This window comes from Thermobia domestica, chromosome 10 (assembly GCF_964235325.1).
Source record: "Thermobia domestica chromosome 10, izTheDome1.hap1.1, whole genome shotgun sequence".
Lineage (NCBI taxonomy): Eukaryota > Metazoa > Arthropoda > Insecta > Zygentoma > Lepismatidae > Thermobia > Thermobia domestica.
Genome location: NC_137463.1, coordinates 132,280,501 through 132,299,681, shown reverse-complemented (window position 1 = coordinate 132,299,681; position 19,181 = coordinate 132,280,501). Strand labels below are relative to the sequence as shown.

Here is a 19,181-nt window from a genome sequence, read left to right as displayed (position 1 = left end):
AGTTGTGACAATGACAATATTGAAATATAAATCACATTTTAACACTTTTACGCCAAAGACATTGAAATAGTTTGAAAAAAAACGATTAAACCCGAAAAAAACATATTAAACCCGAAAAAACCATATTGGCCCAGATGGGTTTGGCTTTTTCAAAAAAGCCCGGGTTTTTTGAAACCCTGGTTCATGATGAGCTTTTCTCCTCAAAAAAAAATTAATAGTAGTCGCTAATGGTTTTCTACAGATGTTAATGGTAAATTGTTTAATTTTTTCAAACTTCCGATGTCCAAGTTTTTGTACCTACACGTCGTGAAACAGTGTCAGGAGAAAGGGTTAATTCTCGGAAAATGAAAATGAAATTTTTGAGTTTTACGTCCCACGGTTATGCCGGTTAGGCTAAAGGAGACGGTGATGATGAGAGATAAGTGAAAATAGTGGAATGAGAAAGTGGGAAAAAACGGGAAAATCCCGAGAAAACCCACGCATACGGTGTTTGTCCACCACAAAGTTCACTTGACAGGAGCAGAGTTTGAACCAGGAATCCCATGCACCAGAGATGAACACTGTACCACTGAGCCACCGCGGCCCGCAAAAAATCAAAATAAGACAGTCTGGTGCAGGTGTAGTTTTGGTGCACTACATTTTGGAAGATTTACAGGTAAAATTCAATACTTTCCATGAAAAGACATGTTTATAAGGAACGAATTTCTACAGGTAACTTAATTACATACAATGTAATACAACTGTATCTTAGGTTTACTAATGTTAAATCATTACAAGTGCTTTACGACGAATAAAACAAATGAGTGCATATGAAAAATGGCTCTATTAGATGTTATTTTCCACGGGCGGCTTATTTCTGTACTGTGTACCCGGCATCATATTTTAGCATAGTGTGCAGAATCTGTATTTTGTTTACAAGTGGAGAGTTACTAGTATGAAACAACAACAATTGTTGTTGAAACTTGTATTATTCTCAAAACGCACTTCCTTCCACTACCCTCGCTTCTGCGCATACACACTATCGCTGACGTGCCTGTTCCTTTCGGACATATTCCCGCGCGGGTCCACCAGCTTCGCCCTATCTGACTCGGTTCGATAGCATTCGTGCTATTTAGTGGCCACCCAGCACAGATTGTTTTGTGCTTTTTTGCGCTGTTTTTATGCTAGACATGTGGAAGCCTTATTTATACGCAAATTGTAAAAGAATTATAATTTTTCAACAATTACTTCTAGAGGTCTCCTTGAATTTTATTTATGCCAAGTAAAATATATTCCGCCCATTGGAAACCGTCTAGGGGACAATAAAAAAGATACTGGTGAAAGAATTTTTCAATTTTTTTTCTAGTATTGCGCCACAAGTAAATCTGTACACAAGAGCGTTTAACCACTACCTCATTTCTCCTGTATTTTTTTTAAATTGGAAGTTTTCGCTCACATGTGAAACAAGTCCTGCAGTATATAATCTAGTGGAACTTATTAGGTTACTAAAGAGACACTAAATACTAGAGAATACTAAAGGAACACAAACCTTGTCATGGCACAAGCATTGTGAGAAATTATTCACGTTTCTCTAAGATAATTATCTGCCTTTTTGTTATTCAGGCTTAAAACGTATGTACAAATCCGAATTTGTGTTCGTTCAGGTTTATTTTCGGCGCACCACCCGGAATAATTGATAAAAATTTTTAATTATTTCACCAATTTCCTTCTAATTGCTTCTAAAATATTTCCACTGGGCGACATGAAAATATCACACCTGGCATAGATAAAATTATTAACTGCTTCTAGCAGCCAACTTATCCTTTAACCTCCAGTTGGTTACCGATTAATTTTCTCAGTGTACCACTCACCGCGCTGACGTTTTCCCCTAGAGTATGATTTCTGCTTGGAAATAGCGTTCCTTTGATTGTATTATAAGAGTGCAGCCTGTATACCACCTCGCTTTATTAAGTATTTTTGCCATAAGAAAAGGTTGCGGGTCACTTTCTCACTCTATTATGCAACAACTATTCACAAAAGACAAAATCAAGCTATCATCTCTAGCAGTACGTCAGAGCACTTAATCTAAAAATTATCCAATCTAACCTAACCTAAATTTAGGGATTTACTGTTGTATCGCAGAACCAATTTGAAAATCGAAAAAAAAATGTACCAAAACGTACTCCGATCGGTTATATTTGGTTGGATTAGATTAAGTTACGTTCGATTACTTTACATTAGGTTAGGGGTATAAAAACTACAGTGCAAAAGACACAAACCAACCTGTGCTAGTCAGGGGCGGATCCAGGACGGATTTCTGGGGGAGGGAGGGAGGTTGTAATACTGCTACCTAGAGCTACTTTTGAGTACTCCAAACTCTGGAATGGGTTTTATTTATATATAAAATAGAAAGTTTCCTCATTTGGAAGGGGGACAATCGCCCCGATCGCTCCCCCTGGATCCGCCCCTGATGCTAGTTGGCCACTAAAAAGCACGAATTCTATATAACTGAGTCAAGCAAGGCAACGCTGGTGGGCCCGCGCGGGCGTGTGTTCGAAGGGAACAAGTGCGTCAGCGACGGTGGGTATACGCGTAAGCGAGGGTAGTGAAAACATGTGGGCTTTGGTAATCATACATATTTCGATATCACTTGTTATGGTTTCATACTAGTAACGCTTCAGTTCTAAACATAAAATACAGCTCTCGTACACTGTGTAGAAATACATTGCCGTTGAGTTAGACGCCACTTACCTTAAAAACTAAGGCATGTGAACTTTTGCAATTTCAAGAAGAAAATCGTGTACTACAGTTTCTTAACTGTCCTTCGTATTTTTAAATAAAAAATTAAGTGAAATCCTTAAGTTTTTTGTCCCACTGTTATGCCGGTTAGGCTATAGAAGAGGGTGATGATGAGTAATGAATGAAATGGTGGAATGAAGAAAGTGTAAATAAACGGGAGAACCTCGACGAAACCCACGCAGACGCTGTTTGCTCACCACAAAGTTCATACGGCGATGGCTGTGATCGAATCCGGGACCCCAAGCACCAGATGTGAACGTTCTACCACTGAACCAGCGCGGACCCTACAATTGTAATCGAGTTCTTGATATACCTTAGGGGTTCCGTGAAGGTACGCAGAAATGTAACAAATAGAATCGAAGTTAATACACAGGTTGGGCTAGGTAGTAGCATTTAAATCACTTCACTTCCTTTCATACCTTCCCCCCAAATTTTACATGCCACAGACGCAAGTGCGCGGGAACATACTATAACCGAATCTACCAATTAACATATGTAACACAACATATAAAATTTATAACAATTTGAAATGTACATGCATAATATTAAATTAACTCACCAAATGTATATTGCTCTCTCACTTCATACTCAATGAATAATCCATAAAACTATGAGCGTCCTGCTCCTTCAGGAACTGATGCAGCATGATATATACTTTTAACGAATATATTTATATTTATAAACATTTTCCCCACTTGTAAACTCAACCTCAACGAACTTTGTTTGAACCCTTCACCCACACTGCATCACCATGTGACAAATGAAGAACGCGAACCGAACATACAGGCAGCGCAACCAGACTACGATTTCTGAAATCAGGCTCTTCAGAGGCACTGGCGGCTCGGCGCCTGTCCGAGCATCTTTTCAAGGTCGGTCCATCCGCTGTTTGCCGACCTTCTTTCGGCTCCTTTACTTGTCGGCACGCCGTCAACGTTTCGGCATCTTTCCGACAACATTTGCCGCAGTCGCCGTCCGCTGTCTGCCGTCTCCTTCCAAAATGTTTGTCAAGAATCCTCTCGTACTTGTATTTTATTTTAAGTATTTACTTCTCATATGCCCTTTACGTGCAGTCCCTTTACTACATTCCTTTTAACGCATTTACCTTATTTTTTATGGTCGGCACGCCGTCAACGTTTCGACGTCTTTACAACTATCATTTTCCGCTGTCGTTCCGTCCGCTGTATGCCGACTTTCTGCCGACTCCGTTTTCACAAGACATGTTTTATGGAATTAGTGCCCACCCACAAGAAAAACCTTCGGACAGTTTCAATTTTTACTTCATCATTAAAGAAGACACAGGCTCTATTCATTTTCCAAAATTCGACTCTTTGCCGCTGGGACGCGTTATTGCAACTTTCGCCGATAACTGCCTCTTTCCGTATCATGTGGGCTAAAGCGGGATCTCCTCTAGGGCAAATTCCCCCTATTTTAGTGTTGATTCTAGTTGTCTGTGGTGTTCAATGACTCCTCTTTTTATTTTAATTTCAGTTCTTTTTAGTACATTTTATGTGTTCTATTTCGAAAATGGTTAGTACTTTGGCGTATTCAACCAAGTTCATATCTGGTTTTTGAAGCCGTATTCGGGGTTTTCCAAGTTAGATCACCTATTTTTTGTTCGACTTCGTAGTGTTGCGCAATGTGTCGTAGTAGACTAGCTTGCGTTGTGTTATTAAGGTTCTCTTTCCTTCACCCGCTCAGCGCTTAGCTGGGCCAAGGGGTTCCGGGTTGTTTGCTGGTTTTTGGAGTATTGCTCCTTTACTCTTCTCTTCTTATCTTGTATGTTCTTGATTCACATCTTCCGGTCTTTGGTTCTCCATTCTGTTAAAGGGTATGCTTTGTTTTGGGTTTTCCGGAGTCATACAGTCCTGGAGGGTTCATATTTAAAAGTACGTTTTCACACAGGTCTTTACACAGATGTTAACATGCCTCGTTGAAGCGCACAGCGCACGAGGTATAGGAGTTTTTGTGATGAGATTGTGTTTTCTACTGACAAGTACAGTTTTGATTTTTTTTTTCACGATGTCACATTTACATTTTGACGGCATATTTAGAACTTCCCCTTTTTCCCCTCAACAGCAGATTTTCAACGACAACGGAAGATGGGCTCACATATTTTAAAATAAGGTGTTTATATTAGTGATTGGCAGTGAGAATATTCCCGGTGGGAAGGAAGATAAAAAATGGGAATATTCTCTGGTTTTTTCCTGGCTTATAAATTCCCGGGAAGGAATTTATTTCCATTTCTCTATTTTATATTCCAAATTATAAGAAACGCATGACTAATTACTTTGTTTTCATTTATTATGAGTTACTTCTAGGCTTTCGATAATTTGCAGGTTAACCCTTAACAGGTATGGTGATTTCGTATCTCATAACTGGTGTGGTATGGGTCAGAAAGACACAGATATTTTATTAATTTTCTATAATCCCAGAGTAAAAAACGAGACTCAAAATTGATTTTCTCATTCTTTATAACATTGAAAAAATATTATACAAAATATTTTAAAACGTTTTTTAAACAAGAGATATATCCTACAGCGATCTGACGCATACCATACCAGTTAAGAGTTTAAAAAAATAAAATTCGTTCACTGTACTTTATATAACTAATCGTATGATTTATTAGTTCCACTTCCATCTGCAGTAAAAACTAGCAAAGTACTAATTTAAAAATGATGGAAAGGAACCAGTTTGTAAATTAATGTAGAAATTGTGTAGAAATAGAGATGAATTACAATTAATACACACCGAAACATCGTTACTAATAGACGTCGGTCTGTCCCCTGTGTCTGAATCGAATTTCTGAAGAGGTATGGGACTTCTCTTACATGTGAATTAACGCAAGGGATTTCGAGAAATAGGTAGGAAGAAAGGTGGTGTGTAGGAATGTTACGTGCTAAATTATAAAGATAAGTCAGTATCTTGCAAATTTTGTGAACATAAATATGTATGCGCAAATACTGATAAATTGTTGAAACATGTATCTTATGACAGTTACCCAATTTAATTTGTTTATAACATTTAAAATTTTTTATGTTTATAATGTCAGTAGTAGAGTGAAGTTTAGAAAATCCGCTTACTTATAATTTTAAACGGTTTAGCGGTGTAAAAATATGTGAAATTACTATACCACTTTTTCCACATATTTATTTCATAGAACATATTGTAAGTAAATACACATTTATGCGTACTCTGTAAATATAATATATGTTAATAAAGTAACATAGTGCCGTTCAGAATATACATGTTAAAGAATCCTCTGGAGACAACTGTAATAATATACTGAGATAAGAAAAGAATTTAACTTTGAAATCATAATATAGTAATAGAATGCAATTTTCTTTGTGGTTGCACATAAATTCCCGTAAAAATTCTCATTTTGGGAATCTTCCCGGGAATATTCCTGAAAAATATCTTGCCGGGAATTTACCCATCACTAGTTTATATCTATCTCTTCCTCTTATAATATATAAAGGGTGTTGCAAAACAACACCGTCACCGTTTGGGAGGTGATTCCTGACATCAAATAAGATAAAAATTATACACCAACCTGGGTGCACAAATGCTTCCTTTCCGATTTATACGCTGCCGAAAACGTGAAGAAAATGAATTTTATAGGTCCAAAGCTCCAAAACTATGGGCATACCGTGGTCGGGTCAAGATTTCATTTAGGATGTAATACGTGCGCTATCCAAAAATACATGTTTCGGAAAATACTAGGGTACTCACGCAATAATTTTTATAGAGGAAGTTTGGCTACGTGCATACAATTTGAAGTATTCACCAACTAGCTCTATCAAAATTGTTGCGGAAGTACCGCAGGATTTTGAAATATGGATATTTGGATAGGGCACATACTATTTCCTACTATTTCCTAAGTAAAGTCTTGAACTGATTGCGGTACATCCCATAGATTTGGAGCTATGGGACTTTAAAGTTCATTTTTTCATGTTTCCGGCAGACTACAACTCCGAAAGGAATCATTTGTGCAACCAAGTGGGTCTATACTTTTTGTTTTATCATGGTGTCAGAAATCACCTCTCAAACGTTGTCGCTGTTGTTTTGAAACACCCTGTATAGAAGACAAATTCCATGTGAGGACAGATTGTATTAAAATATGTAAAACCACCCCAGACATTAGTCAAAAGTTAAAAAATAGTCGGGATTGGACAGAAGTGTCCAGACGACCAGGAATATTCCCTGCGTACGTCCCTACAACTAGTTAGATGTTAAGATCTTCGCTGCGGTAATGTAAGACTCAGCTTGGATCTCAGTGCTATACTAGTAAACCATTAAATTCACAAGTCTTCAGTAATAATAATAATAATAATAATAATAATAATAATAATAATAATAATAATAATAATAATAATAATAATAATAATAATAATAATAATAATAATAAACGTTTTAAAATTTGCCTTAAAATTAGGCAAAACTTACAGAAAAATCGGGATTTCAGGGAGGGGGTCGGGACCTTCAGAACACACCTGTGCAACTACCAAAATTTTAAACGAAAGGTTTCACTAAAATATCATGTAGAAAGTATTCTACTGGACGTTTTAAGGAAAATAACTGTAATAAAAATAACTGAATATCACTAAAAGGTAAGGTAGGGGAAGTGCGCACAGTACAGGACGTTACCCAGTACCGGACAGTAGTAGTAGAGTCCGCAGATGATAGATGTGTGCTGGTTATCATCACCATTGTGTAAGTTCAAGATGTAGGTGAGCAAGTTGTGACTTGTATCAGACCAGTGTGGAGCGAGATATTCGCGTTTGTAGCTGAATTGCTGTGTACGTTGGTGCTGTGTGTTAAGTTTTGTCTACTCTGTCGACTGTACGGGTAAGTAATTGAACATTTTGTTACATATATGACTTCCCTTATTGTATAATGTACCCAAGTATTTAATAAATATTGAATTACGGAAAGTGTTACTACGTGATTCGACATTATATGCTAACATGTTAATTTTCCAGTACCGGGAAGTATGTATGTTCCCAGTATCGGACAAGGACACAATGTCGTCCTTACGGAAATTTTATAATAGTGACGTTTCTCGTTCTTGTTTTTTCCAGGCAAGATGGCAAGCAAGAAAAGGGGAAGTGAGTGGAAGAGGATATGAAGAAGGCAACGCATGCAGTCATGGAAGGGCAAATGAGACTGAGGGTACGAGCAAGTAACTTTCTAGTACCAAAGAGCACTTTAGGGGATAGAGTGAAAGACTTGAAAATTGAAAACACAAAGAAGTGACTCCTCAAATGGGCAGTTTTGATGCAACATTTTCAGAAGAAATGGAGACGCAGCTTGTTAATTATCTAAACGGCTTGGACAACCAATTGCTGCCAATGAACAAAAAGGAGTTCTTTGAAATTTGTTTTAAATTTAGCAGAGCACCTCAAAATTAATCATCAGTTTAATAAAGACAAAAATATGCTGGACAGAAGTTCTACTAGTTTCATGAAACGTTATCCTGAATTGTCGTTGCGTATTCCTCAGTCGACGAGCATGCACAAAGCTGTGGGGTTTAGTAAAAAGCACGCTGATTTATTTTTTGACAAATATGAAGAGTTACTTGTGAAGCACAACTTTAAACCTTCTAATATATTTAACTGTGATGAGACTGGAGTGTCGGTGGTTCACGATAATGCAACTAAAGTTCTGTCGCAGAAAGAAAAGAAACAATCCGGAAATATTACTTCAGGAGAAGGAGGCAGAAACATCACAGTACTACTCACGATTAATTCAACTGGTGATCAATTTCTTCCCCCGTTGTTTGTCTTTCCGCGGAAAAGGATATCTTTGGAACTGAAGAAAGATGCGCCAACGAATAGTGCTTTCATTGGTGAAGAAAGTGGATGGATGAGAGCTGTGGGTTTCCGGAAATATCTTGAAATGTTTGTTGCTCGCGTGAAGCCAACAAACAAAGACACTGCCCTACTAATTGTTGACGGACACACTTCACACAAAGAGCTTCTGGTTGTTTTGTATGCTAAAGAGAACAACGCTCATATGATTAGTCTACCTCCTCACATGATGCACAGATTACAGCCGTTAGACCGAGCTGTAATGAAACTGTTTAAAGCAGCCTACCACGAGGCTTGTTCTGTATGGATGATAACATATGTTATCTTGGAAATTTCAGTGAAAGACGTGGCTGGTTTAGTAAACACAACGTTTACTGCCATTTGCATAATGGATTTAGCAAAGTCAGCTTTTAACTGCACCGGACTTTATCCTTTGAATAGGAATGTCTTTACTGACTTGGATTTCCTTCCATCAGCACATTTCTCTGTCGATTCAGATGCCAATTTCCGAAAGCCACCTTCTCCTATTCCAGAAACATCTTTAGAAACAACTATCTCTACTTCACAGGGTGTGAAACATTTCTGCTAGCACGATTTCTCGCTCACCTCAAGAAAGGTCTTCATTCGATCCTAGTGTGCCGTTAACTTCAAGACAATTTCAGACAATAGCTCAAGAGATCTACTCAGTCACAAGCGAAACAAATAGCAGTTAACAATGAGAGGAAACAGAAGTGAAACCAGCCAAATTCTAACATCAACGCCATACAGGAAAAGATTAGAAGAGCAACGTAACAGGATGCAAAGCACAAGTGATAGAAGAAACGAAAATGAAGAGCATGCAGTTTCAAGTAGACGAAGATAACTCAACGAAAAATTAGCTAATGAATGCGAACAGACAAGTGCAAAAAAAAGTAAGAAGACTATAAGAAAAAACTGAATTTTCACACCGGTGGCACAGATAAGTGCAGCGCTGGATCAAATGCCATCATTACTGAATGCATCATTTGTTCTGAGACAGTAGACGAAGAGTGGGTGCAGTGTATTTTGTGTCAGGAATGGGATCATGTTGCATGCACAAGTCAAGAGAATCTTGACTATTACATATGTGATCGGTGTATTTTTTAGTGCTTGTTTATGTTCAGGTGAGGTAAGACTAATATTCACATTTTCACCCTCCTTGTTCAATACTGGGATATTGGCTTGACATTTCTTTGCTTGTTTTGTATCTGCAACGATAACACAAGATGTGTTTTATTTACTTAAATATTTATAGAACTGTCTTCAGAAGTTTTTTACGTTCATATATCATTCTATTCATTGCACATGAAAGAAAACAAATGTATTTTATGTTGTGTCCAGTACTGGATAACGTTTGTGTGTGTGTGTGTGTGAATTTGAACCTGATTTTCATTTTCATTTTAAAATATTCCTCTCCATTATTGTAGTTTCTTTTATGTCAGCTCTTATAATACATTCCCAACTTTAATATGATTGCATTACTTTCATGATGTACCTCTTACTTATCTCGTGGATTCGGAAAAAACCTTAGGTGTCCGGTACTGTGCGCACTTCCCCTAAATAATAAACTAACTTTTAGGATATGTAGAAGTAATTATGAAAGTTTTGCTACAAAAATAGGTACACAGACCAAAATTTGATAAGCTCAGAAATACAACGTAATAAAATAGCGTTTAAGATTCATGTCTACAGAGCAATTGCTACGTAAAGAATGGGCATACACTACTTCGAGAATCAAAATAAGACGAGAAATGTTTACGATACATTTCGTCTCGCCTCGATTTTCATCTCTAAACAAGACGATAATTAGCCTTGTCCCATCTCAAAAGTAAATTCTTCTTTCTTGTCTCGATTTTGTTTGTTTGAAAAATGAGATGAGAATTTCTTCTTCTCGTGGGCAACACTAAACAAAACCAAAATCTTCTTGCCAAATGTCACGTTTCTGCTTGTAATAGTATGGCCTGAGTGATAATAAGTTCCTAACTTTTAATCTTCTACGAGATAATAATAATAATAATAATAATAATAATAATAATAATAATAATAATAATAATAATAATAATAATAATAATAATTATTATTATTATTATTATTATTATATCTGAAGATTTGGTAGTTCAAATATTGAAACATTCGAGCATTAGAAATCTGAAAATAAAAAAATATTTGTGATCGCCGATCAATCGCCACCAAAAATTCTAAAGTAGAAATAAGCACTTGCCCTCCGTGGATCCGGCGACCTTTATATTACTGGCCCAGCGCCTTGACCACTGAACCACTATCATTACACAGTAAAAATTCTCCTTAGTATATTCACATTACGTTTCTTTACCTCCGGTTACAAAATTCTGTTATTTTTTTGTTTCGAAAAGTCTTTCGTATTTCTTTTTTGATGATGTAAGTCAATAATCTTTCGATCTATTAATAACTTGAGTTGCTCTTAAACCTTTGGTTCTCAATTTTGTTTCTTATCCACACCTAACTACAGATATGACAGATTTAATCCTCATACCTGCATTTGGTTTCAAAGCAGTACCCATTATCTGGTCAAGGACTTATATCCGCCACTAAACAAAGGTTTGTTCGACATAGTATTGAGGCACAAGGATTACGTAGTCAGCTCCAAATTCAAGTGACGGAATTGTTGCCTTGTTGCCTGGTTGCCTTGTTGCCTTCACACTCAAGATTTCTTCAAAAGAGTTGTCCTAACCGAGACTTGGTACTTAAGCCTTCATTCGCCAAACCGAAAGTTTCTGTTTATTTCTGTTATTTTTTATAAATCAAAGTTTTGTTTCTGTTCTTTCTTCCTCCAACAATCATTTCATGACAGAACTCTCAAGTTGGGAGACTTCAGCAGTAGTGAAAGAACAGCCGAAGTGTTATAGGCAATACGTTAGAAATCCGGAGGTCATGAGTTCAAATCTACTTAAAGCTTACTAAATACTTTTAAATTTAATTTGTATTTGCAGGGTGTTTGATGACTTCTCTTTGCTCAAAGTTCTCCTTCTAGAAATGAGACGCAAGAATCATGCATATGTTAACCAAGAGAAAAAGAGAGTGAAGATATCTCCAATTCAAAGATGATCCGAAACATTCATCGATATTCATATTTGATTATGTTTCAGTTTCTTTTCTATTTACTCTTCTTTACGAAATGGCAGTTCTCGATTACTTATAATATAGCAAGAGATAGTGAATGATATATTACGGCGTATTACAAGAGAGAACTCGAATTATTTTCATATCGTATATACTTCTAATAAAGACATGCATGTATCATTAATTGGAGATTAAATTACACAAACTCATGTTATGTGCACACAAAATATGACTATTTGTTATATTTAAAACAAATGACATGTTTTCTACTGATGCAATGGTTTTCGTAAATTGAACTGATACGCTGCACATCTTGTTTTTATTTTCTCAGGTTATCTTCCTTTTCTTTTTTCCATTGTATTTATTTTTTTTTTCAATTTCATTTTCCGAACACACTGGAAACCAGTAATACAAAACAAAAGAAATATTCTTGTTAGCTTTAATGTGTTAATGAAAAATAGTAATAACACATTTTTTAAAAAATAAAGCTAGGATGGTTTTGCTAATAAAAATATTCTCACAAACGAATAATAAAAGTCAAAATACCTCGACCTGATATTTGTTCATAAAGTTTAAGTAGATACTAAAACTGGTAACTAAGAAAACTGAAGGTAACGTTGAAACCAATAATATAAAATATTCAGAGATTTTTAAAATGCTGTAATCTGTGAAATAATATGAATGTTTGACCAAGATTAATTATTCCTTGGTATACCTAAGGTTAAATAACATTTCTTTGTAAGTCTGTCATAATATCAATCGCACTGTAAATAGTATACTGTGTATGCTAACCGATTTTTTATTCGTCACAGAGGTATGGATATTTTTCTATTTTTTGAAGTTTGCTACCCTGACATGTTTCGAACAAACTAGCACATTTGTAGATCGTCTTATGTAGTTCTCAACCAACGAACCTTAACAGTATTGTTGGTTGTCTAACGTTGCAGGATATAATAATTGGAAAGTGTGAATGCATTTTTGCTCGTGTGTATACGAAGGGTTGCCATTCGTCTCGGAAAATCCGGGACAATCATGGAATCGAGATATGCGAGCCGTTTGCCCCGAAACTATTTTTCGGGACGCTTAAATGTCCCGGATTTCAGTGAAGAAAGAAAGAATGGAAATTTAGTATTTTTTTCTACATTATATTTAAACTTTTGAATATAGAAATTCAAAAGTTGAAAAAAAACTTGAATACATAAAATATTTAATTAAGTTCACGATTTAACTACTTTTACATTGAACGAAGCATTCGTTTCGTTGGGCCAGAGACAAAATGTTTTACTGCTCAATCTTATTGTTATTTTTAGTAGTCTGTTTCAATCTGCATTTTGCTTCTGAAATATTTTAATCAATAATCCTTGACAGATATTTGTGGTAATTTTCCGCTGATCATTCAAGAAGAAAAATATATTGCTTTAATTAATAAAACTGAACAGATTACAATGGGAAAATGGGGTATTTTGTTTTCTAAAAAAAATAGAAGCAAGTTCTAAAAAAAAAGATACAACACGAACAGACGAGACGTGTAAAAGGATACATCATACCGTGAATGATCTAAATCAGACTCTGAAAATCACGAAACATAACAGATCCTGAGAGAAAGATGCTTACAAGTGGGGAGGGGGTAAATTCGCTTACTTCGTTTAACTAGGGAGTAGGTCTACTAAAATGACTAAAAATATGACTACGTAACACTAGAACAACTCTATCTAAAGAAAGAAAGTAAATTAGTATATAACACTTCTTTTAATTTTAAGCATTTCAAAAATTCTCGTAATTTAGTAGCGTTCCGGATTTCCGTTCTTGAAATCTGGCAACCCCACTTGTACATGGTTTACTATGCTGTACAAAGTTCCAAATAAGTATATCTAAGAGTTTAGGATACGATGTGAGACTAAGTTGACACTCCTTTCCTCCTCTGAATTTAATAAAATCTCTTCTTGTGTACAGTGGGCCACAGAAATTCTTGATGTACAAAGTCCATGAGTTAGGCAACCCAACTTACGCCTGTTTCAAGATTAATTACGCCTGGTAGAGTAGCTAAAACAGCAGCATGAAGTTGTCCCCAACTGTTAAAAGAACAAGGTTAGGTTAGGTTATGTTAGGTTAGGATTTAGATTTCTGCTCTTTCGGCATCTAAGGCTATTTAGCCCTTCACGTTTTGAAGGATGACGTCCCTTGCCGAGCACACAATCCGAGGAAAGGGAAGGAAGGAATCGACCTGGGACCTATAAGTTCTGTATCACCCTGGCATTTGCCTGTTGTGAATGAGGAATGAGGAATGCTGGCTGACGAAATGACAAAAGGGAGACTTTATATACTTGTATTCGCAGTAAGCAGCACAATACCAAAAAAAATATACGGACACCAGAAACGCCGATGTGTAGATAACAGTCAGGGGACGTAGATAATCTTATAATTAATTCAAATGAGGGATTATAAACAAGTTAATTTCCTTCAAATGATTACACATATATGCGTATCAAATAATATACGGATAGATTATCCGGTATATGTAGTACAGTATTTTTTAAGTAAACACAAAGCTTTGCGCTGAGTTTTGAAATTATTAACAATAGTCCTACCTGCAGATCAATTAAAATATTGGTCGATCATTGGGGGAAGACCGAAGCTTCCAATGAAAATTTTGGGGGTATAACAGGGCCTGAGGTCCTTGGTTCCGGCTCCACTGATTGATACGTACTACTACTTCGAAAGTAGAAATTGTCCGATTTCATTATTCGTTAAATGACTTTTAAAAATGCTAAATATTGGTAAGCAGTAATTTATTTGTAAATAAAAAAATGCAAAAATTTAACTCTCAAACGAATTGGAAAATTTATCCGTACTAAGCATATTTCCCCTTAGGTTGCAAATATAGCTAAAGGTTCCTGATTTGCATAATATTTGTGAAAATTTACACATCGAGACACAAGGGGAAAATTGGAGAATATAGTGTCAATTAACAATAATTTAAAAATGCACGAAATTAACGGATAAAATCAAATATAGAACCATTAACAGAATTAACTCTGTTATTCGTTTTCTCCACTCATTTTTCTTCTTTATTTTTAGGATTACATCATCACTGAATTTCTCCATTGGAGATTATCTTCGTTTAGCAGCATCCAACTAGAGCACAACCTTGTAAATGAAACATTTTAAAAAGAGAAAAGGGAGTGGGCTGGAATCGAACCCAGGCCAGGAAATTTGCAAATCACAACGCTAACCATTCACCTAAAGCGTTACTTAATATGGCTCGCCTAAATAAAGAGTATTTTCTGTTCGCTCAAAACAGTAGCTTGTTTACAGTCAAATTGAAAACACAGCAATTTGTAATTGAGAAATATAAGGCATTAAGGCATTGTAATCATAAATTCTCAACATTACAGATTTCTAAAAAATAAAATACGAAATTGCTTTATTTTAAATCAACTACGGCGTATATATTATCCCTTTAATTGGCAAAACGTAAACGAGTTGTGTTAAAATTTCAAATTTGTGTGATTTCCATATTTTAGGTACAAAATCCAAAATTTACAGTGAAAATGAATTTATTGTTTACAATAAATGAAATATAAGTTGTCCATAAGCAACCATTCCATTTTGAGGTATCTTTCATGCCGTGTTACATGTCTCACACTTTGTGTATAATTTTTTTTGATGGCTATGATCTTATACAATATCAAGCAATTATTATCTGTTCAAAACAAGAAATGAATTGACATTTAGAATAAGAGGTGTTACCCTGTTGTCATACCATGAGTATTCTGTTAAGCCATCAGCTTTAACTGCCCTTTCCAATGAAAGGATAATTATAGAGAACGCTTCAGCGGAATACTCGTGGTGTGGGACTAGGGTAACCACGTCTTGCTCTAAATCAATTCGTTTCTTATTTTGAAAAGTTAATAGTTTTTAATTACGTTCTTCCACAAAGATATACTTGGAATATACAAATTTTATATATATATATATATATATATATATATATATATATATATATATATATATATATATATATATATATATATATATATATATCCTCACGGCATTGTCAAGGCTCTATATTTGTATTTTACATTTAAAGTTGCAACCGGTTGTTTCTGGCTGCCGTATTCGGTAGCCCGATCATCACCCCTGTTCTTCGCGCGCAGTCATTCGAAGAACTGAAAACGTACTCTGTACACAAACAGTTTATGGTTGTGAACTCGGAAAGCCTGGTACTTCTGCTTGTCAAGGTCAAAAAGTGGGAAAAAAAGGATGTGTAGAATGTAAAGAGGGTGCAACAGTGACTGATACTTGTAAGAAACATATTCATTTGTAGTTTGTGCAAATTCCGCCTGTAACGCTACTGTGGCACAACGTATATTGTAACTGTATAACTCTTGAACACCGCTTGTAGGTCTATTGGCGTAAGTGACGACCGAAACTATGTTGTCAGCTCTGACTGCGATAAGGCACTACTGTTCTGCTTTTGCTTTTCTTTTCTGTCCTTTGTCATTTGTGAGACGCCAAGCATGTTGTTTTTGCTTGTTGCACGCGCTGAACGAGTTCCTGCGGAGCGAAGTATTTAAGAAGTTAACTACATATTCTTGTTTTGCGATAAAAATATGATAAGTACTTTGAATTATAATACGGTTTTAAATTGGTTAACTGTTGAAAAAAAATACGAAAATAAAGCTGTACTTGTAACTGTATATTACTCGAGGACGTAGCTACTGACAGTGTTGCAGGCTCGTAGCCAGAATTTCGTGAAGGGGGGTCCGTGACATGAAATACTGTGGTCTTCACAAAAGGGGCTCGATCACTCTAAACTATTTTACTGGAACATATATTGGTTCGTTTAGCCAAGATTTCGTAACGGTGGGGGGGAGTGACATGAAATATTCTGAAGACACAGTACCTCGATCAATCTAAACGATTATACTATCAACATATATTGGTTTGTTAGGACAATAAAATGAGGATATGTTTTCAAGTATTTTAATAACAAACTATGAAGAAATTTCGAGCAAAATAATAAAAAAAAGTATTGAAAAAGATTTTGCAACATTTACGTTCTTCTCCTGTTTATTCAAATATAACAATTTTCCTTTCGTTATGATCTCAATTATTATAAAAAGTACATACTGAATACTGTCTTGTAATATCTTCTAATATTGTAATATCTAATCTTGTAATATAAAAAAATAAAGAATTTGTTTGTGTGTTTGTTTCTGTCTGTCTGTGGGGACCAGACGAGTGGACCGAGAGATACCAAATTTTGGTCAGGGCTACCTTAGCCTAGGCAGATCAAGACGCAGCAATTTTTTTTAAATTTCGAAGCAGTGGGGTCTCAGGGGTCTTTTACCGGAACCGGCTTGGGAACCAGACAAATTGACCGAGCGTTACCAAATTTTAGTCACGAATACCTTGGTCAAGGTTCCAGACCAGAGTAAACGTTTTTGTCGAAATTCGAACCAGGAGGTCTCAGGGGGGCCTTTACCGGGACATGTAAAAGTAGTAAAAAATGACCGATATTTTACTATTTATTTATTTAACAATCACCAGATACAGCTCAGAGGCCATTTTGCATTGAACATCCAACAACATTAACAATGGAAAGGATTTGGGAAGGTATCGCCCAGGGCCAGTTTAGTAGGCGCCATCCCTGCATTTGCCTGGTAGGACTGAGGGTAACCCTGGAGAACTTCAGTCAGGATGGTAGCCAGCTGGATTCGAAGCCACGACGTCCCGAATGCGAAGCCAACGCTCTACCACTTGAGCTATTAGTGTCGAATTCATATTTTCGCGGTCGCTGAAATCAATGGTTAAACTCCAGTCGCATTAACTTCCAAATTCACGCTATTCGGCTCCGGGCCGGAAGTCACCGGAGGGGGTGAGATACCAAGACATATAAAAGTAATCCAAAATGACCGATATTAGTGTCAAATCCATAGTTTTCGCGGTCGCTGAAATCAATGGTGACACTTCCATTAGCGATGACTTGCAAGTATGCGGGCCGGGAGTCAGCGGGGTGTGGATACCGAGGCATGTAAAAAATATCCCAAAATCACCGATATTAGATTCAAATCCATAGTTTTCGCGGTCGCTGAGATCAATGGTGATACTCTCACAGGCGTTGACTTCCAAATACAGCCCCTGTGCGAAGTATGTGTATATTCAACTAGTTTTACAATATATGCGTTCCTTTCTCTGTTGAATCAAATGCTAACAGAACTTTCTTTCAACATTTTTTGTTTTTATTATTCCGTCAACTACTGTCGGTTCCAAATGACAGGTTAAAGGAGCAACAGAAAATTGTCCTTGAAATGACATATGTGATACTGCAAGGATGCGATGAGGAAAAGTTATGATTTAAAATGTCCGCGCTGTTACGCAACGGCACTTACGTTTTCGAAAGCTTAAAATCTCCCTGACTAGTAGCAGGAATTTTGAGAATTCCATAACTTTTCTTGATTTTTCAAATTATCTGACTCTTCCAGAATACCTCGCTTACCTCGTCACCATATTGCAAGTAATACAAATCTCCTCATAAGAAAGAGTAAGCAAAAGCTTCCTGTAGTTTTCCTTTTAATTTTTAACGCTGATCATTCTTTTTGTCATTTCATTTTGTTTTATCCTTCCTTATTTTTTTCATTTCTGGTCTCGAAGGGGGTTCGGACCCCCCAGACCCTCCTTGGCTACGTGCCTGAGTGTTGATTACAGATTTTCTCATGGAAGAATTTAATTACACTATAGGTGAAAAGCAGTACTGCAAAAATACATGTTATTCATATTAAGTACGATAGGAGACAATGTTCATTTAAAATTTTCCAGTGCGGGGGGATTGAATAAACAATGGGTGAATATAGTACTGTGAAAATTCTGGTAACTCAGATTGAGCACGCTCGGGAAATTCCCTAGAGGGAATTTCGAAGCTCTAGGCCCAAGAGCCACCTCTGTAATATTCACTGACTGCCATTTCAATAATGTGTTTTATGGTCTTATGTCCGTGTTCCCATCCTTTCCCTCCCCTTCCAACTGGACACTTGATACTTTTTCTATTCCAAAGTTTTGAGCTAGTTTTCTGCCGAAACCTTGAGTTTTGAACTCTCATCGGTTTCGAGTTAGTTAATTATTTAAGTTTAGGATTCCATTTCTGCATCGAGATTGTATGAGACGTAGACTATGATGAAACTCAAAGATTATGATGAAACTCAAACACAGTAATCGTCCAAATTTTGTAAGAGACTCCCACTGGGAATCGAACGTGCAACTACGTGCACGAAAGGCGCGCGTGCTAGCTACTAGAACACCGGAAATGGCGTCACCATTTTAGTCTCTTCAAAAATAAGTTGTATTGACATCTTACAAGTCTTACTTGCATTATAAGAAACAAACATAAATTAAAATTATAAGAAAATCTTAATAAAATCTTTATAAACGTTTATGTTGAAAAGGCCAGAAATGTCTCACTCTTTTCCCTCCCATGTC

At 36.3% G+C, this 19,181-nt stretch overlaps 2 protein-coding genes across 2 annotated transcripts in view; both read left to right on the top strand.

The window, feature by feature from the left end:
* Nucleotides 1–19,181, top strand: part of LOC145661604 (phospholipid-transporting ATPase ABCA3-like) — a 1,415,399-nt gene that overhangs the window by 55,447 nt on the left and 1,340,771 nt on the right. The window lies entirely within an intron of this gene.
* LOC145661605 (uncharacterized) lies at nucleotides 8,212–9,174 on the top strand. Its single transcript, XM_081726925.1, has one exon. The coding sequence runs from the start codon at nucleotides 8,212–8,214 to the stop codon at nucleotides 9,172–9,174; it is 963 nt and encodes a 320-aa protein (XP_081583051.1).